The sequence below is a fragment of the Sphaeramia orbicularis genome, chromosome 12, assembly GCF_902148855.1.
Source record: "Sphaeramia orbicularis chromosome 12, fSphaOr1.1, whole genome shotgun sequence".
Taxonomy (NCBI): domain Eukaryota; kingdom Metazoa; phylum Chordata; class Actinopteri; order Kurtiformes; family Apogonidae; genus Sphaeramia; species Sphaeramia orbicularis.
The window spans coordinates 42,521,154-42,546,642 of record NC_043968.1 but is presented as its reverse complement, the minus strand read 5'-3'; the positions used below and the strand labels follow the sequence as shown (position 1 = coordinate 42,546,642).

Sequence of the window (25,489 nt, the reverse complement as noted above, 5' to 3'; positions counted from 1 at the left end):
AACGATTTTATTCCAACTATTCCTATTGCTTTAAATGCCACACTTTAAGGTCATTTTAAATACCAGTCTCCTAAGTTCTCAATAATTTAAGACTCATTTTGCTTGTGTGATTTCTTTCTTTCTTTCTTTCTTTCTTTCTTTCTTTCTTTCTTTCTTTCTGTCTTTCTTTCTTTCTTTCTTTACAGATTACATATGGAGCATGAAATTAAAAAGAGTAAAGATTCTGAAGTAACTGTGATAGATTTATTTTGCCAAATTAGCACATAAATTGTAGATTTTACTTATTTTTACTGTTGATCAATAATTTCCTTTTTGATCAGTCACATTCACGAGTATAAATTAATTACATGAACTGCAGACATTATTACATGGTATCCAATTTTATTACACAAGCCTCGAATAACGCTGTACAGAGCTAAAATGTGCATCTGTGCCTGTGGATCCATGTTGTATTAAATGTGTATGCTGTCACAGTTTGCCTGGGACACATTCAGATCTGTAGCCTTGCCTCATTAATTCCTAATAAAATGGCAGAGCTGACATTCAGCTACACCGTACAGCTGACAGGCTGCACTAACAGGCAGTGGCTCCAGACATGACCACGCTAACCACAGCCTGGTTCCTCTCAAAGTCGATCCATCAAACTGCCCGGCGATTGCACTGTCTGTGTCTCTCGGCACAGCTTCGGAGCAGAGTGATGTTGTGATTTTATGAATGTCCATGTGCATGGATACACACGGCCCATTATACCTCTTTGTTCTTATTTAAATAAGTTTCTGTTGGTGACTGCATTTGCATACAAAAGTCAATGCACATATTTGCAAGTGTGCCCCAGTCTGTATGTGTTTTTCTTAAATGAAATAAGAACCAGAGAGACTAAGAAGCCTTGTTATACCATGAGTATTTAGTGGTGTGTGAGTGGGCTTTCTGTGGTAGGCATGGCCAGGCCTCGAGCCGTCTGTGGTCACAAAGCTGGTGGAAAACCACTTTCTGTGGTCCAGCCATCCAATGACAGGAGGAGACACACACTAATGAAATGGTTCCATATTCAACCGCTTTTGTTGTATATGATTTTTTTTTTTTTTTGTGCCTCTTTGCTCATGTTTCTTCCTTAGTTTGCTGTCATTATCCTTGATTTCTGTGTTTCTGTGTCTGTCTTTCAGTCTGTTGCTCTCTCTGCTTTTCTTCTCCTGTCAACTCTCTCAGTATACTCTACTCTTATATTCTGTATCCTTCCTCACTCTCTGTCTGTCTCTCTCAAGGGAAAAGAGGAATGTCTTTGCGGTGACAAGGAAGTCTAGTAGTTGGGTTGAGTGAGACGAATGGTGCTGTGTGGTAAAATTCATCACATACTTAGACTAGTCCTATAGATTCTAATGTGGTTTGAGCCATGCTTACTTTTTTACAATACATATCCTACAGTTGTGCATGGACTGAGTTATATTCATGGGACAAAATGTGACATTAAAATGTCCCTTAACATACAGTAGTTGCCCATAAATTATTGCTATGAGTCACACTGGCTGAAAATTAAGTTTCTATTTCAAGTTTTCTACTTCAATATGGCTTCAACTGCAAACTTGTCACATATTTAGCTTGGTAGTAATGAATAATCAATCCACAAACACCTTGTTCATGCTCACATTTGCAACCCTTTTTGTTTCAAACACACATGGGAGCTTTTCTTATTCACAGAGTTCACAGCACCACGTGTACAGGCAGCACATTTCCTGTCAGAACTGTCACTCAGCTGCACCTGAATGAGAAATCCATTGGCTCAGGTTGTTTTATAGGGACAGTCACCATGGAAACCAACCCACACCTGCTACTGTGCTTAGAAAGAGAGAGAAAGGAAGGGAGAAAGAGGGAGGGGAGGTGAACTTTTGAGGTATGTGTGTGGATATCCTTGAGCTTAGGATAATATTTGAACACTTTGTTAAGCAAAGCTCTCAGCAAATTTCCATGGGGTGGTTGTCTCGTCTTTTTTCTGACACCTGTGTTTTGTGGCAAAGGCCATCATGAGAGCAGCAAAATGCACACCGCGCCACACACAGAGAAAAAAGAAAGACTTGGAGGCAGTGTTGGGAAAGGCAGAGAGATTGACATGCCAAACCAAACCACTGGAGATATTACAGTACTGTATGTCTTGCTTTTCTAAAGCTAGCCTTGTATTTGAAAGATAAACATGTGTAATTCTCTAGGCCAGTTCCTTTTGAGCTGCCATTTTCTTTTCATTCCTGTCATTGGAGTTGTTCTTTTGTTGTAGACATAGACTTAAACACTGACAAAACACAGAAACACACCTATGTGGTTGTAAGTCTCACTTCCACTGTTAACGACAAAGAGAAGACAAAGCAGTGTTTACAACCAAGTGTTTAATGTATTCACTGTATATATATGAACCAGAGATGCACTTGAAAAGTGTTGCATTAGTTTAATGGAATATTATCCATCTGTTGAATCTCAGTCAAGTGTTTTCCTCATCAGGCAACGCTTTTATGTTGCATGTCATTCAAATACACACTCACCCCACTGAGCGTACACAATTCAGATAAACATAATTTAATGCCCTGTCGCCTTTCTTTTATACGGTTTCATTATTCTACTATTGCGTAGCATGTAGGCGTCTAAAATGCCTGCCTGTTTGGAGGATGGGGGAGTGAAGAGTACTTCACACACAATTGCACTTGAATTTTGAATGTAATTCTTATTCTTTTTTTTTTTTAATGCTGGGGCCTTTTAAGACAAGAGCCAGGTTATTTTCCATAATGAAACATGATAGAGAGAGTAATTATAATTCATTTGAATTATTTGCTTGAATTTACCAGTTTTAAATGGCTTCCTTGAAATGTGGTGTATGTATATAAAGTGAATATTTAATGAATGCATACATATATAATCAGCCCAGGACATACATACTGTCAATGTGTAGATAAGTATAAATAACATAGGATAAACAAAAACATGTTTGATTAATTCATGTGTTATCATTAAGCTGAATATTAATACATGGTGCAAAATGATATATTGACACAGCTGTGTCTATGTATTTGCATTTGTGTGTGTATGCAGGTAGACATGTGTTTGCATGTATGTAGTGCGTTGTTTGCATAGGCCAGTAGATCTGTATGTGTGTACTTAAAAGACAAAATGTGTCATTGAAAAAGAGCAGAGAGTGTGTGTAACAGGAGAATGTGAGATGGATGTGGTATTGCAGACAGAATGCAGTATATAGCTGCATGTGAATGCACATGCACACATGCATATATGCATTTAAATGTCTGAGTCCATGGGTTAGTGCAGGCAGGCTGTATGTGGTGTGGTGAGGACCGAGTGCAGCATGTATATGTGCACACACATACATGAGTGTGTCTGAGTGTATCCGTGGTGTTGGTGTGTGTTTCAGGGGTCCGAGGCCAGGGAATGTGTTAGAGGTGGAAGCTGCTGAGTGCGCTCACTGTTCCACTGGTTCATGCTGCATAAGCAGAAACACTGATTGGATTACAACTTGGTTTGGGAAGAGGTGTGTGCGTTGTGTGTGTATGTTAAGGGAGAATTGATGCGCTGTAAACATGTAGGTCAATATTAATACTTATATGTCAGTGTATGGTGTGGTAGGTGAGCTTTTTTGAATTTTAAAAGCGAGGCAAAGCATTGTGAGTTCCTGCTGTACCAGCTTAGTGTGTGTATTTATCTGTGCATGTTCTCCAGATATGTCTATGCGTGTCCTTTGCCTGGTTGCTATTTTTTTATACAAGCTGTACGGTGCACTGTGTATGTGACTGTGCTCCAGTTTCCAAACGAGCGTGTCTGTGTTTAGATTGGAGGTCCTTAGGTGCTCACGCCCCAGTTCCCCCAAATCTCCAAACCACAGTTGATTCTTGCTCAGATAAAGCCTCTCTCTGTGTGTTTGTATGCGTGAGCTCTTTGTCAGAGATCACCACGTGTTGAAATATATGTGTGTTTTCTTTCTTTGGCCCATCTGGGGGAAACCTTTCGTGACGGACCTCGGAGGCTGTAACATTCTCTGGCTTTTGGGTTCAGCTCTCACTTTCAGATGATACAGTGTCACATATAAAGCCAAGACAGCAGTGAAGAGGAGTTGAGAAAAATCTCAAAGTAAAACAGAAAAGGAGACACCAGATATTGTTGTTTGTCCTCTGGTTTATTGTTTTTTCTGTTTTTAGTTTATCTTTCTGTCTCTCTATCTGTAAATCTTAACACCGTTTTTAGTCTTGTAACACACTATGATTTCGAAATATGAGGTAGTATGTAACACTTTTGGTTTTCGGTTATATTTCTATCTATATGCCTACCTTGGCTTTCTGCCATATTTCCGTTACTTCATAGCTGACATATAAGACCTCCTGTGGCGATCTGTGGACTGGAAATCACATTTCCTTACTTCCTGTCTCTGACTTTGATTCATTCACTGAGAAAATCGGTTATCAAATTGGCTGCCACATGACAGCAAAAGGGTTCTGACGTCAAATCCTTTTTCTAATATTTAATTCCTTGACATTGTAATGTGACTATAGAGATGCTTTACTGTGCATGTGTATACTAATATGCATGCCAGGTTGTTGGAATGGCCAGTCTAGAAGAAGAAAAAAAATACCTACACACACAAACATACACACACACACACACACACACTGAAACCCACACACATACGCTCAACCCATCTGTGGTACAGTACAAAATCTCACACACACATCCACAGACCTCCATTCATGCCCACATCCACCCACTCCATTTCCTTAGCCTCAAACTTATCCTAACCCAAAATACAACTGACGCAGATGAGCTGCGACCGTCTTTATTAGGTGACGACCACCCCCTCTCACAGTCCTCATCCACCCCACTCGTACTGGGTACACAGAGATGGTTGACACACCGCTTCCTCCATATCCCCTTCCTTCAATCCCTTCTTTTATGTAGACACAGATGTCCAAGATCTTACACACTGTGAGTGGGCGCAGATGGCTCCTATAGCAGCCCGTCAATCAGAGCTTTGTGGAGAGAGCAGGGTGATCACAGACCACTACACTGCATGCGTGTGTGTGTGTGTGTGTGTGTATGGGGGGGGGGGGGGGTATTTACGCATTGAATATACTGTACATATTTGTGCGTGTATGTCTGCTTGTGGCCGTCTGCTTTTTTATTCTCTATGTCTGTGTGTGTCCACGCTGGTGACACTGATGATGATGGACGATGTTGTGTGAAAGTGAAGCTGATGTATTAAAAGCCTGTACCTAGGTGAGAATAGAAACACATGTTCTATTTAGAGTGGATCAGCAAGAGCCAGATGGTTGATGGATTTATTTAATTTGATTTTATTTGTATTTAAGTAATAGCAACCAAATGTGACAACTGTTATTTGATCATTTAAGAGCAACATTAACTGTAACTGATGTCTGCTAAAGATATTATTAGAGGTGGGTGGTAAACTTTGAGTTGATGAATTTGAACATTGCCTTAAATCTGGTTAAAACCATAGTTTAAAATGACATGCAAATGTTAGTGCTAGTACTATTTTTCTTATGCATCATAAAAGGTGAAATACATGTGTTTGTGTTAACATTTACAAGAAATATGTTAACTTTGTCCTCAGATTTGAGTTAATATAATACTTTTGGTCATGTGAAAGTGTTGATGAAACTCATCTTTGGTGATTAAACATTAACTGATTACAAGTCTGCCTCGAGACTTGTACATTTTCATTTCGCTTATGTGCACATTGTATTATAAAGCACCTACATTGCACCTGAGTGGAACATTGTGTAGATGTACATATGCAGTCACTCACTCTTAAATGTTAATTTACATAATAAACCATTTACAGCTAAATGCCACTTACACCCACTCATGCTTACACACAGTGTCTCCTCTGGCCCTGACTCCATATGAATTATTTAACCAATCACACGGATGAACAGTCTGAACTGTGTCCCTGATTGGGACATGCTGCGTTCACTTTGAATGTCTCACGCTATACCTGACAAACCTGACATGTGTCTGCATGTAAGACTGGGCAAAATGATGTGTGGATAAAGAATAAAAGAAATCATGTAAAGATTTCTTTTTTCATACAAACAGGCGAAGACAAGCAAACTCTTTTCCTAAACCAACATGTAGTAGTGTAAACACATTTTAATATAGAGATATTCAGCAAAGCTCCCAGACTACAGTCGAGTCTGGGATGAGATTAAATGATCAGTGTCCTAATCTCTTGACTTTTATTCTTTTGTCAGACTTTTACACACATCCGTCACTCACTAATTCTGTTCATCTGTTCTATTTTTGTTCGTTTCCAGAGATGTTAGAGTCTAGTAACCTCGTTACCTTCAATGGCTTGGCCAACAGTTCAAGTTACGACACTTTCCTATTGGATGAGGAGCGAGGGAGACTACTGGTCGGTGCTGAAGACCACATCTTCTCATTTGACCTTGTCAACATTAACAGAGACCACAAACAGGTAACAACTCTCCTCTCCTCTCCTCTCCTCTCCTCTCCTCTCCTCTCCTCTCCTCTCCTCTCCTCTCCTCTCCTCTCCTCTCCTCTCCTCTCCTCTCCTCTCCTCTCCTCTCCTCTCCTCTCCTCTCCTCCTCTCCTCTCCTCTCCTCTCCTCTCCTCTCCTCTCCTCTCCTCTCCTCTCCTCTCCTCTCCTCTCCTCTCCTCTCCTCTCCTCTATTTCTGGAGTCCATTATACCATCTTTTCCTTACTCTTTTCATCCCTCCTTTCACTGTCTGTCTTGGTCCAGACAGGGCCGTCCATAATTTCATTACTCCACCTGGACTAGGTTAACTGTTCTTTTATCTGATTCGGCTGCTATCACAGACACGCTAGACTGACACACTCTTGCCTCGAGGCTGCATGGAGCTGAACAGTGGAGTGCAAATGCTGATGAATATATAGTCAATGCAGAAGGAGAAATAGAGTGTGTCTCAGAATTCATTTTGCCCTTGGCTTGGATGTGTGCTTCTGTTTTACTTTTTTTACTCTTTTGTTCTGATCTTTGCATCATTATAAGATAAAGGCCAAAAAGTGGTGATTAAGCAAATTTAATGCAATTACCCTGCAACTCATATTCCCAAGAGAAGAAAACTCAGCTGATCTAAAGAGGTGATGAAGTCTGGAAAAAGAATGAGGACTCTATATGCATGTGTGTGCATCCATGCACACATCTGAATGCATTGTATGGGCATGGATGTGCATACATTCCCCCATCTATCCACATCTGTGTGGCCACCGGCAAGGAATGAGTTCAATCACACCCAAATTTGGAGATTATAATCATTCACTTACTCATTACAACTATTACATGCACAGTCATACACACCATGTGTATTTATACTTCATGTGTCACCAGGGGCTACAGATGGGTTTACCTTGAGAACAACACAAAGCTATTATTTATTTGACAATGAATCCTGTCTGTTTCAAAACGAAATAAAACCATATGCTCACAATTTAAACAGTAAAAAAAAAAAAGATCTTAAATTTTTAAATATCAAAATTTGAGATTTTTAAACAGTAATAAAAATATATACACACACACACACACACACATATATATATATATACATATATATATATATATATATATATATATATATATATATATATATGTATATATACATAAATACATTTTATTATATTACTAGTACTACATTTTTTCACAAAAATTGAATAAAGGTTTTCTTCTGAATTTAGTTTAAACTTTACCTCAACTCTTCTTTCACTCCATTGTTACATAAAGTGACATTTCCTTATTCATATGTGATCTAAAGAATGTTAAAGGGAAAAAAAGAAGTGAGTAACAAAATATGACAAACCAAAACTCACTCTCCTGTAATTCTAAATTTTACCATCTCATGACTCACTGCACTGACTCACTGAATTTTTGTTTCATGAAACAACATTTATATTTCTCCTCTCCTCTTCCTGAACAGTGTGATTTTGTCTCTGTTTCATTTGCACAGATTGCGTGGCCTGCCACCCCCTCAAAAAGGGACGAATGCAAGTGGGCAGGAAAAGACCTTGGGGTAAGTCCACGCTCATTAAGACCTCATCAATTTGAGCTCAGGCTTAAAATTCTTGCTGATATTTGTATCCACATTATAGGGCTGTACTATGTAATCTACATTGTTTTATTATCCAACCACATTTAACAGTTTGTACCACCACAGCAGTGTAGAAGTAGTCTCTGGAGGGAGGGAGACTGACACAACATACTGAAACACACTGTCCAACAGATGTTCGGTCACAGTAATGACGTACTCTAGAGGTTATTTGTCGCTGCGATGTACACTTTTCGCTGGGAGTATGTTTGTGCATGTGCTGCAGATTGTGCGCATGTGTGCATATTTATGTGGGAGTGGTATTGTTTGAATTCTCCTTATCTGCCATGAACTGTTAGCTCACATGTGCAATTCTGTGCTACTTTGCTGAACACATAATATATGTGTTGGGCTTTGTTTGTGTGCATAGTAATGTTAGTGTGTACTGTCATTGTGTTACTGTTTGGTTAGGCCATAGTCTATCTGATCTTAATTTCATGGCTCAATGAGTCTGGAGTGCAGCGGGTCCAGGGTTTTAGGATTATCCTGAATTACATAGTTCTTTTGTATCACAGAGGCTCCACTAACCCAGCTTTTTTGGACTTTGCACTCGCAAAGTCACAACCACTTACACAGTGGAAAGAGAGTGTGTTCTGGCAGCACAGAATCACACAAAACACAATGATGAGGTATTTGCGTGCTGTGAAAATGTTTACCCTTGAAAATGAGGCGGTGAGAGCAGAGACAGAGTGCAGCACAGAGAAACCTTGATTAGGACATTACTAAAGCATTCAGAGCTCCCAAAGTGATGCATTTCTCCAAACCACAATTTATAGCCACAGAACAAATGTAACAGCTGCCCCCCCTTCCTCCAAAATGCCTGATGGCTGTATCACTCTGCTTGGCAAGACGAGTGTGTAACATGGCCCAGGTTGTTGCATTTGATTCAGTCAATAAAAGCTTAAGATACTAGAATGGGGATTTACATTTTCATTGAAGCGCCTAATGCCATTTCCAATTGTTCGCATATTGAGGGAAAAATACAAATCTAAGGTTATACATTTCCAATGCATTTTCCATATTAGTTTAGAGACCTCGGCACAAACTTAATATTCACTGAGTTCAACCAAATAAATACAAATCTGTCCACACATTTCTGCCTTGGAAAGTCATCATTAATATCAGGTCCAAAGAGAGTCATTAATCCTATCCAATAATGAGTCATTTATCCTCTGTGGGTGCTGAGGTTTTCATATAATGACATGGTTTGTGATCAGGGAAACCATTTTTCACCTCAGGGCAAGACAGGGCTGCATGTTGGAGTGGCCTGCATAACTAACGTCTGTCAGTGTTTAGGTGCAACCTACCTACCACGTAGCTAATGAGTCTAAGTTGAGGACAGCCGTGTAAAATCTTAAACAGAACTGACATCGGGGTGGATGAAAGGAGTTGGTGAAACGCATATAACAAGGGCGTGAGAATGATGTGGGGAGGACATGCGCTGCAGTTGTTTAACAGAAGGAAACACACAGGGTAAAGACATTAAGTCACACAATCGAATGGACACACAGACGTACAGGCTTGAGGTCAGCCACAAGACATCGTGCAATCCATTTAATCTTCCTCTGTGAACTCAGTAATAATCCTGTGGCTAAAGTGTGCTAACTTTGTTGGAACAGTAGGTTAATGATGCACAGCTGAAAGGTGTGAAGGCCCGAGTAAACCCCATCCACTCTGAAACAGCCAGCAATGAAAAACAACAGACTGTAGTTAAATAAAATTATATGAAGGGTCATTACTGTTGAGGAGAAACAGGCAGACCGGAAACATGAGTTCCTCCCTTTTTAAAATGAAGCAGGGAATTCATTTTTTTGGGGGGAAAAAAAAAAACCTCGCCGAGATCCCAGAGTCAATTTTCAAGTTACACTGGAAAATATCATCAGTCCGAATGAAGTTCAGTGAAACCTCCTATCCGTTTATGTGTCACATGAGGGACATCATCAAGGCTTCACGCTGAAATTTCTGGAAAGCCTGAGGAGATACACATGTTGAAGGCAGAGAGAAGGAAGGATAATTTGGCTGTCTGCATATGATGTGATGTGTGTGTGTTGTGTTTCCAAATCCCTGAGCAAATGTGTACTTATTTGTTAGGTGGATATTGGGGATGTATTTATAATTAGGCAAACCCTAGCCTAATCTCTTAAACACATGTGCCCGAATCATCTCCTCTGGGCTGCTAATAACCCTCCTACATTAACCAATCCTGTTGATTAGCACTCTAATAAACAGTCTCACACCACTGGGACTATCAACATGTGCTGTAGCGCCAACCCAAATAGCCTCAGTAAATTCAAACATGTGGATCATTAAAGATCTGAGGTATATTTGCCTGATCTGCCTTACAGGTGGGATTTCCTTGATAGTGGCTCAGTTTCATAGGTCATTTCCAACCCAACTGGAAAGTCCCTGCTCATAATGGAATTCCATCAGAACTTCTCTATTTTCTCTTATTCCCTGCTTTCAATTAGTCTGTATTTTCATTTAAATCACTGCAGAGCTTTTCTCTATTAAAAATGTCAACATAATTTTCATAAAGGATAAAACCTGATTTATCCAGTATGATATGAGGGAGGGAATTGATACTCTGGAGAATTATACCAACATTTGCAAGCTCTTTCACAGAAAAAAAAATAGGTTTCAAATGGTTTTCATGCCAAAATAATATACTATGCTGGTAGGATTACTACATAAATAAAGGAACAGGTATTGCGTATAACAGTGAATATAAATCTCTTTGCCAGCTGTTAGTCTCACTTTATAAAATTATTCAGTGGTTGCGGTTTTGATTTTCCTTCTCATTTCTTTTCCAGAAAGAGTGTTCCAACTTTATCCGAGTCCTGCAACCGTACAACCAGACCCACCTGTACATTTGTGGCACAGGAGCCTTCCATCCCATCTGTGCTTATCTGGAAATGGGCAAGAGGGCAGAGGTAAGACATGGGTCCTGCTGTACATGCTGCTTTGCCAAATGTTGAGGTTTAATCAGTTATATATATGCAGAAGGTAATTTAAGTCTGAGCTGAGCATTCAGTATAGAGCTGTGAAAAGTGACCAGTGTTATAGCAGTGTTTTTCTACTTTGGGGTCAGGAGCCCATGTAGGGTTGCCAGGAATTCAAATGGGGTCACCTGAAATTTCTAGTAATTGATAAAAATAAAAATTTACTAAAAATAAAATATTTGGTGAGTTGATAGAGACAGTCGCAATACATAAAAGACATGACAAACTGTGAAGCTGAAACTGAAGCACTGTGGTACTGTTTATCTTTCAAATGTTCATTGTGGTCGGTTTCAGATGCTGCAGCTCTTTCATAATTCATAGTTTGAGTTCTTGTTTGTTCAGTATTAATTGTCAGCCTTGTAAATACAAGCTGGACTGACTGTACATATCCTGACCAAGGAAAATAAAATTCTCACTTTGTGCAGTAATCTACACCTGGCGTTTCTGCCTCCGTCCATAATAATATACATTATATAGACTAAATGTCATCTAAAATTAATGTTGATTTACAACATAGTATAGCAAACTATTACATGATCAAAAACAAATTAATTTCAGCCAAAAAAAAAGTCTCCGTTTTGAATGTCTCAGGTCACCAGAAATTTGTGATGTTAAAATAGGGTCATGAGCCAAAAGAGGTTGGGAACTACTGGTTATAGTGAGCAAATAACAGACAAAGTCTACTTAAACAAATCTGGGTCCAGCAACTGTTTCGGCAATCCGATCCCCCTCGGACACATCCAGATACACACACATTGTTCTGTCAAGCACAGCAGTATTCTTTGTGTTCATTGATCTACCTATTCATCCGTGTTTTCTTTTATGTGAAGTCTAAAAAAAAAACAGCCACTACATGGTTCGACTTTAACCATCGGAAATTGAACAACCTCTCCCTTACATTAAAGTTTAATCAGTCATCTTGATAAAGGTCTACAGGTTAATCAATGTACCAGCATGGGCTCTGCAGTCTGACAAAGCGGAGGGGAATGAGTGTTTGCACCATGTAGGCTTTCTACATAAAACACTGCACATATTCACCTAAATTTAAAATAGTGTTGTCAGGAATAGATTAAAAAGACTTTTAAAAAACCTCCTCCTGCATCTATTCTTCCTATATCTTGTGATGTATGTTTTTTTTCTGCCTGATCCTAATTTATACCGGATTATTTTATTATTTTACATACAGTAGTCATAGGTCCAAGGCAGAATAACCTCCACTACCAGGTGTGATGGATCTTTTTTAAGATAATGTTATGACCACATCTCATACCATAAAAGGAGAATATGTTGTAAAGTGAAACAGAAGCTAAAAAAGTACCATTCATTGGCTTCACTTTGAACTTTGACCTTTTCCTCTGCAGGACAACATCTTTCGGCTGGCTCAACATTTTGAGAACGGCCGCGGGAAAAGCCCCTATGACCCCAAAATGCTCTCTGCCTCGCTTCTGATCGGTGAGTTTGATCTCCGCCTTGATTAGTTCCAGGAAGAACACATTTACTTCAGAACAAATTGTCTGACTGGTCATTTGTTCCTAACTTTACTTTCTCACTGGCAGATGGAGAGCTGTACTCTGGCACATCTGCTGATTTCATGGGACGGGACTTTGCTATTTTCCGTACTCTGGGAGATCATCATCCAATCCGAACAGAGCAACATGATTCAAGATGGCTGAATGGTAAAATGAATAATTTAATCCAGAAAACATTATCATTTTGAACACAGATGATCTATATTTTTTATTATTTAAAAGAAATACTTTTCCTTTAAAGAACATCTGTTAAAGTTACTACGATACAAAAACTAGGCAACCTTTTTTCTATACTTCCAAATACCAATCAAACTTTACCACTAAAGTAAAGTAGAACACACACTTTACATAAACCTTACATTTTTCGAGGAAGCAAACTGCAAGCACTGGCTAGTTTTGGAGAAAGAATACTGTTGACATATTTAACAGACATACAGGCATTAAATTCTCTCACAGGCCTCCAGCCTCCAATCATTTCCGTTTCTGTGCAGACATCAGATATCAGAGCCCATTCACAGAGTCTATGGATTTGCCTGTGCTAGTAAGATTAGCTCAGCATTGAGGGTTATTGACTGTTCAGTCTGTCTGGCTATCTTTCGGCACCGCTGAGGACTTAGGGAACCACAAAAGGTCAGTTTGAACCTTTCCCCTCAAGCTGTGCCATCCTTTTCCCCCTCTTTCCCACAGAACTAATCCACTCTCAGCTGTTTTCCTATAGTGGAGTCAAATTCCTCATAGTCGGCCTCCCCCTTCCCCCAGCACCATCAAAACACAAATACTGGTCTTTGCAGTGCTGATTACTATGTCATATTAATAAAGAGCGTTTTAAAAAGGAGAAGCCATTGTTAGCATGGTAATCCCCATCAATCTTTCACCTTCTTCATACAAATACGTCGAGGATTGTGTCCATTTGGCCCGGAAAAATCCAACTCCTTCCCCACAGAGGGGAGGATTGTAATTGCACGGATTACTGGGATAGGGATATTCTATTGAGCCTTTATCAACGAGGTTACATGGTACTCAATGTAACAAGAGAGAGACTTGGGAATGAATCCTTAACAGTAATTGATTCTGAAATGAAAAGGATTTAGGGTTTGCCAGTCCTGATTCGTGGCATTTATTTACACGTTTTTTCACCTTTTAATTCTCCCTCAATTAACATGAAGGTTGGATTAAATCTCCGCTGAATAAAGTGGCCTTTTGTCAGTTGTTAAATGTAATGAATTGCATGACCTCTGTGGTTGCTGACACTGGCAACCGGCTGTTTTTGTATGCAAGTGTATGCACGGTTGACTTTATAAATGTGTAGTTTTAATGGGACATATTCACAATAGAGGTATGAAGCATGTGTGGGGTGCACATTATTCATTCCAGAGGTCTCGCACCAGCACAGTGCTTATAAATCTGCTTCCCACTTTGGCCCCACTCTCCCTTTTCACAGCTACTCTATATCCTAAACGGCTATAGAGGAGTAACATGGCACTGCTTGTTTCTCTCCAACTAACCCCTGTAGCTTTTAGACACAGGCTCATTTTACGCGTGGTGACGCCTCAGTGACTGCAACCATTTTTCCTCAGTCCTTATGCCCCGTCACTTCAGAGATATCTCAGCCTAAGGCCTCTGTCCATTCGTTTAGCTTTGATTTCCTCCCGCTCTCTAAGATAAATTTATTCAAGTGTTACCCGGGACAATCAGAGCCATGTGTGCTTGTAAGGATGTGGTCTGGAGACAGGGGTTATGTGGGATTTGGATTTGGAGCACCCAGTTGGGGCGAAGTCAGATACTGTAACACAAGGGTGTAAAGTAAATAGCTGTTATTACTGAGCCGTGACTGGAGAATATCATGAGGGATTGATTTTGGAGGTGTAAAACGGGGGTGAAAGGACTGTCATTGGGACAGAGGGAGGGTCAGAAAATCGCATTTATGTAGATGTGTAGGTCATGCGGTTTGTGTTTATGCATCTGTGACTGAACAAACCTTGGCTGTTATTCACTCTACTGTGTGCTCTGCAGTGTTTTTCTGCTTTATTAATTTTTCTATTTTTCTCTAGACCCCAGATTCATCGGCGTACACTTGATTCCGGAGAGTGACAACCCCGAGGATGATAAGATCTTCCTGTTTTTCAAAGAGAACGCCATGGATGGAGAGCACACTGGCAAGGCTACCATCGCTAGGATAGGACAACTGTGTAAGGTAACAACACACACAAACCAAATTATTGACACATTTTACTCTTAAGCAATGTAAAATATGAATGTTTAGTCAGAAAGAGTTGCTACAAGTAGGTAGATGTGCAAGCTTACTGAGATGTGTCACTGCAGAATGACAATGGAGGCCACAGAAGTCTCGTAAACAAGTGGACCACTTTCCTCAAGGCCCGGCTGATGTGTTCTGTACCCGGAGTCAACGGCATTGACACACACTTCGATGAGCTACGTAAGTGTGCGGTCTTTTAATCATAAGTGCTTGTATGGGAAGAAAAAGTTGACCACACATAGACACAACGAGCATAACCTCACCTTCACCCAAACTTGTTTTATATTTTCAGAGGACGTGTTTCTTATGAGCGCCAAGGACCCAAAGAACCCACTCATCTATGCTGTATTCACCACATCCAGGTACAATCCAGTCCAGATCTTTTCATGATGACCTCCAAATGTGCATGCACACGGGCTCCGATTCTCAAATAGCTTGAAGAATATTGACTGTGACAGATGTTGGTAGTATCAGATTTGTTTTGTTGATTTGTTGCTAGGAGATCAAAAGGAGCTAATATGTATTCAAGGGTCAACTGTTCTGGACAAGTTATTTCCTCTGTATCTGAAAAACACATACTCCTCAGATTTCCTTTCTTTTCACATCCTTTATCCAATCCCCTTATCTGTAATTTCCTAACCATTTTAAATGACATGGCAGGATGCGAGCGACCAAGCGTAACCCCCATCATATTCCCAGACAGTGCTCTCCATCCAGTAATCCACTTACAGGTGTCTCATGGTTGCTTTCTTTCATACGCTACCCCTCCCCACGTCTCACTTCTCATATTGGAGATTGCTTTTAGCCGATTTCCCCCCATTCCTTGCTACCTGTCCCGCTTTTCATTGAAATCTTGGCAGAAGCTTGTAGGGAAATCAGATTATGGAACAGGAGGGAGTGAGAGAAACACGATATTCGCTCAGCAGGAACTCGCATCATCCCCCCAGGCCGCCGCCCCAGCTTTGAATAGGGTTTCCAGAGGCCGGGTGTGGTTGTATTCAAGCATGCAGAGAGGTGAAGGCATGGGGCAAGGCAGATAAGTGAGCTGAAATGGCACAGATGGTGGCACTTCATGATGATGATGAATTTGTATTTAGGCTGCAAAGGGGTGGGGTGAGACCGTTTTGTGTCCAGTAGTGTCTCTGAACTGCCTTGTGCTTTGAATGGAGGACAAACACTTCACCATCAATCACCACTAATGATAAGACAGTCTGAATAGAACAGCAACACGAGTGAACGCATACTGATAGACGCCCTGCATCGCTGGGTCTCAGCTTTCTAGAAAATATTCAGACCTGGTGCACAGCAGTAGGCGTACACTTACACACCCACATATGTGCCCGCGTGCACGCACATATACACATGCACGCTTTAAAATTCAATTATGGGGCATTGAGGAATTAGAGTGGTTTAATTGGTTTTCTAAGTGGCCGGTTTTCAGAGATGAATAGAGCAGAGATTCAGAGGGACCAGCTTTTAATATCACTGCTTAATGAGGCACAAAGAAGCTGCCACGGACAGATCAGTGTTTGATTGTGCTGTTGTTTGTGTGTATGTGTTTTTGTCATGAGGCTGACTGAATTTGTGCGCCTCTCTCTTTCTGTGACACTCTGTGTATCGGCACAAGCACATGTTCCTTTTCCTTAAGCATAGATATCGGAGTGTTTTTTTTTTTTTTTAAGGCCCTGGAGTTAATTGAATTTCTCTGTAATTAACATTTTGCTAATCCATTCATCTTCCGTGCTTTGGTGAGTCCTGTCAGCTGTGTGTATGCCAACCACATCCCTAATTAGTCTAATACAACTTCCCATAGCAGTCAGCAAGACAAAGGACGTTCCAAATCTTATTGAAGCATTTGGTTCCTGCAAATGCAAAAGAGATTTGCTGTCCAAAACAAAATCTGCCATCTGTATGAAGTGACACTTGGAAAATTAATGGCTGAACTTGAGATTATTTTTTTTCTAACATTTAACCTTGAAGCAGATAATTACAATGCATAAAATTAAAAAATACAGACTCTCTTTGTGTGGCCAGAGGTTAATAGACTGATGGCACTTTAAACTGAAAATAGCCATCATACTTTGTCATAATCTCAATATTTTAATAACTCTTGTGGAATACACTGTTTATCTTGGAATATTCCAGTGGAACTCCCAAATTCTTCACTTTAATGAGTCACAGCTCAAATTGCTGTCTTCTGAATGACCTGGGATAGAGTACAAATTGAAAGACAATACACATCATATCCTATTTTTTGCATGATTGATTGACCTTGCCTGGTTTGGTCCTTGTCTGGCTAGTAAAAGCAAAATCTATCCACCCATCTGGCTCAAGCAACCGCTCCCAAAAATATTGGAGGGGATTTCAAATATACTCTGAACCAGGTCTTCTGTTTTGTTGGTTGTGTGCCCAAATTCCTGTCTGTTCTCAGGAGGCTGGAAGCAATCAGAGAAAAGTTCCAATCTGTCATTCCATACTTAGGTAATGACAACCTTGCACCCCTCTGTCTTTGTGCGATGAAGGGTCATTTTGTTGTCTTTCTGCAGTATTTCACAAGCTCCTAATCCCTGTCTTGTGTGACCGATTATTTAAGAATCCTCTTTGTTTATCTCTGTCATCCTTTATTTCACCGCCCTCTTGCTCCCGCCCTTAAAATCTTTTTTCATCTGACACTCCTTTTTCCTTCTCTTTCTGCTCTATTCATTTCCTTCTCTTCTTCAACAGTAACATCTTTAAAGGCTCAGCAGTGTGCATGTACAATATGGCAGACATCAGGAGGGTGTTTCTGGGTCCCTATGCCCACCGAGACGGACCAAATTACCAGTGGGTGCCTTTTCAAGGGAGAGTGCCCTACCCTCGCCCTGGCACTGTGAGTCATTTGGAAATTATACACAAATACCACACATTTAGAGATAATTAAATCAGACAAGTAAATAGAATACACATAACACTGCCTCATATTCATGAGAATGTTACTTTTTAATAAATTATTGAATAAAATACAAAAGGAGCTTTAAATATGTACAGATAATTATCTAAAACATATTTTTTCCATTTTTGCCTTAATTTCAGTGCCCAAGTAAGACATTTGGAGGCTTCGACTCCACTAAAGACCTACCAGATGACGTCATCACCTTCGCCCGTGGTCATCCAGCCATGTACAACCCGGTTCACCCAATAGGGGGGCATCCCATCATGGTGCGAACAGATGTAGACTACCAGTTCTCCCAGTTGGTTGTGGACAGAGTTGAGGCAGAGGATGGACAATATGATGTCATGTTCATCGGCACAGGTACACAAAGCCACGTGTCCAAGTGTCTGTGTTTCATTGTTTGTTTGTTTTTTAAGGTATATTTTTGACAAATAGCTAACACTTGTATTGCTTTCTTTTGTCTTTTAGACATGGGCACAGTGCTGAAGGTGGTAACAATCCCCAGAGAAAGCTGGCACGACCTGGAAGAGGTGGTACTGGAAGAGATGACTGTCTTTAGGGTATGCATTGAGAATAGTGATTCAATCATGAAGCCAAGGTCCTATAAAAATGAATAGTTTATATTCAAATTAAATGTACTCCGTAAAATTGGCATGACGTCCATAGATGTAGTGGTTAACATACTATATTTGTTTTGTGCAGGAGCCCACTCCCATTACTGCTATGGAGCTGTCCACAAAGCAGGTAAAGACTTATACTCACACATAATTTCTTTAAAGTTGCTGACAAGGGTCAAGAAAACAAGAACTTTTCTGGGCGTTTTAATGCAAATCAGTCTACCAAAACAAAGATATATAATGTGCCTTTTGGGAATCAAACCCGCAACCACATTGTCTTACAAGAACTCTACTCGAGCCACTCAGAACATTCAGATTTTATGTTTTTGCTCTTTCTTTTGGCTCCTACAGCAACAGCTGTACCTTGGCTCAGCCCTGGGTGTATCACAGATGTCTTTACACCGTTGTGAGGTATATGGGAAAGCTTGTGCTGAGTGCTGCCTGGCCAGAGATCCTTATTGCGCCTGGGACGGCACAGAATGCTCAAGATACTTTCCTACTGCCAAGAGGTAGGACTGCATAGCAAACAAATGCTCCTCTTTAACCTTTATTTATCCTCAGAGGGGTTGCTGAGGTTATATGCTTCTTTTCAACAACATTGTGTCTTTGTATTTATGCCATCACATGCAGTCACACCTGGGAGTTATCAGTACACCTGGCTTTAAAGCAGATTGTTATAAATGCTTTGCTCAAGGGCATCTCAGTATACAACCTTGTTTCTCTGACCTCAGATCCCCAACAGCTTGCGAATCCAAAACATGTACACAGATGCAGGATAGCTGCCAAAAGATGGAAGTAATCTGGAGTAAGAATATTACAGAGACATAAAACAGTAATTAAATGTGCATGCACACACTCGTACACACAGACACAGTTTGAATTCCAAGAAGTACTATCCAGCAACGTGGGTTAGAGCTCCTGCCAAAAACAGTTGTTCTCTGTTGAGATCCTGTCACCCTACAGCCAACACGCACACACACATGCATATATAAAGAGATACATGTGAATATACATGCACACACACGCCAAATTATAGCCAACAGGAGCTGTCTGACCACGTCACCTCACAGCAAAGAGGTATGAACATACACACCCTCAAATTACCCTCTACTGTATCCAGCGGGATTAGGCTGACCACTGCAGCCCCCACATGCACACACACAGACAAAGCACTCCTCCCCTGCATCTCATTCATCCAGAACTTCTCACACCAGCACAAGTGGGCCAGTGGGTATACTCGATCTTGGCAGGGTTACTGGGAAGGTGGCACACCCCATGGTTAAGGCCAGGACCGGCTCCTCTCAGCTCTCCTCTACACTCCAAATATTTTCTCTCCCGCATTCTCCCGGAATGAGAACCAGACTCTCTGCCCTGCACATGCTCCGATGGCCAAAAAGACAGGAATTTTAGCCCAGGAAAAGCGCACAAGAGAGACATGTGTGAGGAAGAGACACAAAGGCGAATGTCTACATGTGTCACACTCAGACATAACAGAATGAAAAGCAGAGTAAAAGCGAAAAAAAAAATCAAAGAAGAGAATTCACACATACACACACACACACACACACACACTCACACACACACACACTGACAGACCAATCGAATTTCTTTACCATTTAATTCCATCTGTTTCCTTTTTACCTACACTCATTCTACTACTTACCTCCCCCCTCACCTCACCTTTGGCTTACCCCACCTCTCCCAGCTTTGATTTTTATAGCCCCTGTCAAAGACTTTAATGCCATGATGACAATTAGGACCAGGGGAGACATATTTGCAGTTAGTCAGTAAAGCCAGGATATGAAAAAGCCTTTGCAGTAAAAAGCCAAATGACATAGTGGACATTGTTACTACAGGGACAAAAAGAACTTAGCATTTTAAGGGCAAAGCAGAACTGTATGTGTTTCATTATATCAGAGGGTAGGTTGATTTTTCTTCAATTCTGCCAGAGTTTTGTTGTTTTTATCACCCATGTGTTTTAACAGTGGAGTCAAGGTTCAATAAATACCCTTAAGTGAAAGTGATGGTGGTATAACATTGAGTAACATTGCCCCCTAGTGGTTGAAAATAGCTATCACAGACAGCAAGTATATTATGTCAGTACAGTCTGGAATATAATGTAGAACATGTGTTGCTTACATTGTAAATACACCGAAGTATGTGTTTTGTTATGATAGGTCTGTGGATGGATGTTTTTTTCTGACATTAAATTTCACCCCAACAATCTGGTCTCTTCACAGGCGAACCAGAAGACAGGACATCAGAAACGGAGATCCACTCTCTCAGTGTTCAGACCTTCAGCATCATGGTACTTTCTTGATTGTACAAATACACAAATACTCTCTTTAAAATTGCTATGCAGTTGTCATTCCTCTATCTTTGTGTTTGAGTAGACGACGTGGATGGTTTAGGAGGCAGCGTGGAAGACAGGAGTGTATTCGGTGTCGAGAACAGCAGTATGTTTCTGGAATGTAGCCCTAAGTCTCAGAGAGCACTCATCTACTGGCAACTGCAGAGGCCGAATGATGATCGCAAACATGAGGTGTGTAGTTTTGATAAGAAATATTTTAAAATTGTGAAATATGTGGATTAAACTCACATTTGAGCTCTTCTATTTATTTAACTTGGTCACTGGAGGTACAAGCTAAACTCTCTGCCAAAGGCTCCACCTCTCCTGCTCTGTACTGTCATCTAATTACCTAAGACCCTTTTGACTTCTGACCTCTTCCCCAAAAGGTGAAAACCTTTGGGTGTGGATGTTTTGACTAACTTGTGACCTTATGATGTAAGCTATTATTTTACCCAAGTTTCTACATGGCTTCTTTTGTCTAAGTGGGTGTTCATGGTATATTATTTCAGGCACAGATGAGACGCTGAAAGTTCAGGTTGCATTGTAGCTATTGTAACAGAAAAGCTTTCATTATTTGAATTAAAAATCAAACAGCGTTTTTCAAAAGCATGAAAAATGAATAAAAATTGCTGTGAACAGTGAAACATAAATTCAAAGAAATATAACTGCATATTAAAACTTTGTTTTCATTTTCACCCTCGAACCAAATTTAAATAGAATGTCAATTAATTTTATAAAATGTAATATACTTTTCAATAAAATGTTTCTGTGCAGTGTGGGACCTTTACCTTCATTCTTACATTCAGGTTTTCCTATAGCTGAAAAACTTCAATAAAACACTAAATTAAACTAAAAATAAACTAAACTACTCAATTCCTCATAATAAATAAGCTAAATAAAACTACATAAACACATTTAATCTAACTAACAAACAATTATGATTTGTGATGTAAGGCTTCTCAATGAATAAGTTATATTTTGTCTGAAAGGGTTTTTTATTATTTACCTTTGAAAAGTGGACTGTCCCCTCAAGACATGATTAATATAGTACATAATTAGATACTTGCAGAAATTCTAGGTCTTACCCCCTATTGTCTTTTTTCTAATATAATGCTCCTTATTAATCCCTTTTATTTATTTATTTATTTATTTCCAGATCAAGCTTGACGACAGAGTGCTTCGAACTGATCAGGGCTTGCTGATTCGTAGTCTGACCCAGTCAGATGTAGGTATCTACCACTGCCAGGCTGTTGAGCATGGTTTTATCCAGCCGTTGCTGCGCCTCAACCTCCAGGTCATCCCCACACAGAGACTGGGTGATATCTTACCAGGATTTCCTGGTATAGGAGGCGGGGTAGGTCCTTCAGCCAAGCACAGGCTTTGGTACAGAGATTTTCTTTCCCTTTTGGACCACCCGGACCTCAACAGCGTAGAGGAGTTTTGTGATCGAGTTTGGAAGAAAGAGCGCAAACAGAAGAGGGTGAAGACGCCCAACGGCAACGGTCAGGGTAAACCTGACGGCACCAACAATCCCAACCCCTTATTAAGGCCTAAAGCTTTGGCTCCCACCGCCCAGAAACAGCAAGCTGGTCCACCACAGAGTAGGCCGTGGCTCCAAGCTGGAGCTCCAACAGCCGAAGGGCCACCACAGACCCAGAATACCCAGAAAGGCCCACAAAAGTTAAGTATGTTAAGTAGCCAGGCTCCTAAGAACAACCAGAAAACACAAAATGGCCAAAAGGGGCAGGCCAACCTGGCTGGTTCTCAGGTTGTAGGAGGGTCACGGGTGAGCAGCCAGCAAACAGCCAAGTGGAGACGGATGCAGGAAAACAAGAAGGGACGCAACAGGAGGACCCATGAGCTTCAAAGACCTCCGCGTAGCGTGTGAAGAAAAGCACAGAAATGCACACATTAAACCTTATCTGTACACACACAAGCACAAATCCATGCATCCACACATGTAAACACAAACACATTCTATAGTTGTGTATCCAATGTATGATTCAGTGACCTCTCCATTAGTGCAGCCAGAACATGAACCCATGAAAACAGCGAACACAGTTTTTAGGTAAAGACCAACTGCACTCATCTAATGACAATAAAGCTCTCATTAAAAGATGCATACACAAAGAAAACCTGTGAAGAGGACAATGATTGAAAGAGGACTGAAAAACTGGAATGCATACTGTAAATGTGTGAGGATATGGCTGGTTGCCTGGGATACCGCCTTGCAGCCACTTAAACCTCCTGTACATAAGCTACTAAAAAAAGACTGGGACAAACAGTTTAGTGAGGTGTTCATACAGTAGACAGTGGTGAGCAGATGGACTTAAGATGCTGAGAGGACAGTTCTGGAAACATTAATAAATACATGGACTTTTTATGGAAGCAGAAATGATACATCCACTGAAATCTGTCCTCTTTGACCTGAGCATGTGAACTGCAAATTAGCATACATGGAATGGATTAAAACTCTTATTTTAATGAACTGTTTGAAGAGAAAAGAACCTTCCATCTAGTCTTTCAAGTCATTTGAGTGATGACAGAGCAACAACAGCACCCTTAAAGGAGGACAAGAGAAGGGTTGCCATTGACGTCTAGTTGAGGTCTACACAGCTTGCACCGGTGGCCCTCATGTTGTGTAGAAAACAAGTACAACATTATTACATGCAAAACTGCAAAGTCATGGTGCAAAGAAAATGCTTCATCATAACCCTCTCTACCTGAAGCAGGGAAAGCATTGTGCATGTTGTTGTCAATCAATGTTTTAATAAGCTAGTTATTTTATTGATTCTAGAGGCTTTTTTTACACCCTACCTAAAAATAAATGTTACATTTTTCTTTTATATTTCCTTTCCTTTCCAATCCACTGCTTCAATTTTGGGGCAAAATACAAGCAACATCGTAGTTTCATTGTGCATTATCCCTTCTACTCCTGAGGATTTTGTGTAAGTTATTATGCTGTTGCTTTTTCTGGGATTTACAGAACATGGGCACGAATTCCAGTTGTAGGCTAAATGCTAAAAAACCCAGTCTGAAATAGACTGCCAGTCGTTTTGTGTACATATATACAATAAACTTATCTCTCTGTGTATATACAGTACATATACAGTACAAGAACACCACTGTATTATTATTATTTATTGCTCATTGTTTTGTGAAAGGGTTGCATTTATTTTTGATATTATGGTATTTTTGGCTCATCGGTATATTGGAGAATCAATGGCAACAGCAACTAAGAAAAAAAATTGATGGACCAACAAGCTGATTTTGTGTCAAGAAGTTCATTTTTGCAGATAAAAGGGATGAAAATTGAGTTTAGATGCACAAGTACAGGGGTTTGTGACATTAGCCAAACTTTTTAGATCCCACCAACGATAAGCACAATTTTGTCTGTTTTCCAAATTATTTCAACACTTCTTCCATTCTTCCAAGTCCATCCATCATGTCTCTCATTCACCCAGTAGCCATTATGTGTAAGATAATTCCCCAAACTGAAAAACATTAGCTGTGAATCTCTGTAATAGTGGAGAAAAATGTAAAACCTAGTCTGAGGAGAAGACACGTTATACTGCATGTGAATGCTACCTACAGTAAGTGCATCTTTTTTATTGTCTCTTTAAGTGTTTTGTGTGAAAGGTAAAGTTCCCTTAAAGCAAGGTGTGAATTACTTTTGTCCTTTTGCCAAAACAGTGATATTAACAACTCATGATACTCTTGCCAAAGCTGGGATCCACGCTCCCTAATCTTGATTCAGCGATGATACCCACTCTACCCCCCCTCCTCCCCCCATCCCCTAAAACAGTACACGACAAGAGAAATGTGTCAGTGCAATAAATTAGAGCATAATAGTGTACCAAAACTCAGCGTTTGGTGTGTCCCTCTTTTCGGTCTCTCCGTCAAAGTTAGAAAAGTGAGAGAGCTGAAAGTTACCACTGCTGTAACACAGTTCTTTCTGGCATGCATTCAGTTGTCTAAATAAACATCTCCGTTACAAAACAAGTCTTGTTGTTGTTCTCATTTCATTTAGAACTTTATGCACATGCCATCCTGAGCTACTTCCTAACGCTTTTAAATGACAACTTTGTGTTTGCTGTTGTTGTGACAGAGCAGCATGCAATATTGCTGAAACTTCACATCAGTTCTAGTCTGAATAACATACTATAACCTGGAGTTTTAATTTGTATATTGCAGTATTAATATGTAAATGTGTGTAAGAGGAATTTTAACAGATGTAAGTATTATAAACTAAGTAAAACAGAGCTCAATTTCTGTTTCTATCGCATTCTATTCTAGTCGTTAGTTATCGCATATTTTTACCTTCCTAAAATAATTGCCCAGTTTTTTGCCTAAATCATGAAATACAAATTTTCTGAAAATGTTTTTGTTTCCTGAAAAATCTGGAAAAATGACACAGGCAATTTTAAGAAGGTGATGATATACTGTATACCACAGGTGTCAAACATGTGGCCCGGGGGCCAAATCCAGCCCGCCAAAGGGTCCAATCCGGCCTGTGGGATGAATTTGTAAAATGCAAAAATTACATTGAACTCAAGTTCTACATACAGACCAATTAGATCTCAACTGGGCCAGACCAGTAAAATAGAGTGATGATAATCCATAAATAATGACAACTGCAGATTTTATCTTTGTTTTAATGTAAAAAAGTAAAATTACATGA

At 40.1% G+C, this 25,489-nt stretch overlaps 1 protein-coding gene across 2 annotated transcripts in view; it reads left to right on the top strand.

Annotated features, from left to right (window-relative positions):
- Positions 1-24,810, top strand: part of sema3aa (sema domain, immunoglobulin domain (Ig), short basic domain, secreted, (semaphorin) 3Aa) — a 30,629-nt gene extending 5,819 nt beyond the window's left edge. Inside the window, exons 1-17 of one of the 2 annotated variants that reach the window (XM_030150324.1) lie at positions 3,545-3,578; positions 6,318-6,478; positions 7,987-8,049; positions 10,935-11,054; positions 12,485-12,575; positions 12,680-12,799; positions 14,704-14,846; positions 14,975-15,089; positions 15,202-15,271; positions 17,634-17,778; positions 17,982-18,201; positions 18,310-18,401; positions 18,544-18,585; positions 18,810-18,967; positions 20,699-20,766; positions 20,852-21,000; positions 21,965-24,810. In XM_030150324.1, coding sequence (XP_030006184.1) covers positions 3,560-3,578; positions 6,318-6,478; positions 7,987-8,049; positions 10,935-11,054; positions 12,485-12,575; positions 12,680-12,799; positions 14,704-14,846; positions 14,975-15,089; positions 15,202-15,271; positions 17,634-17,778; positions 17,982-18,201; positions 18,310-18,401; positions 18,544-18,585; positions 18,810-18,967; positions 20,699-20,766; positions 20,852-21,000; positions 21,965-22,696 — 2,508 coding nt within the window. In that variant the 5' untranslated portion in view covers positions 3,545-3,559 and the 3' untranslated portion in view covers positions 22,697-24,810. Of the gene's footprint in view, positions 1-3,544; positions 3,579-6,317; positions 6,479-7,986; positions 8,050-10,934; positions 11,055-12,484; positions 12,576-12,679; positions 12,800-14,703; positions 14,847-14,974; positions 15,090-15,201; positions 15,272-17,633; positions 17,779-17,981; positions 18,202-18,309; positions 18,402-18,543; positions 18,586-18,809; positions 18,968-20,698; positions 20,767-20,851; positions 21,001-21,964 lie in introns of those variants that run through there. The other variant, XM_030150323.1, reaches the window with a different exon arrangement.
- The last annotated feature ends 679 nt before the right edge of the window (positions 24,811-25,489 follow it).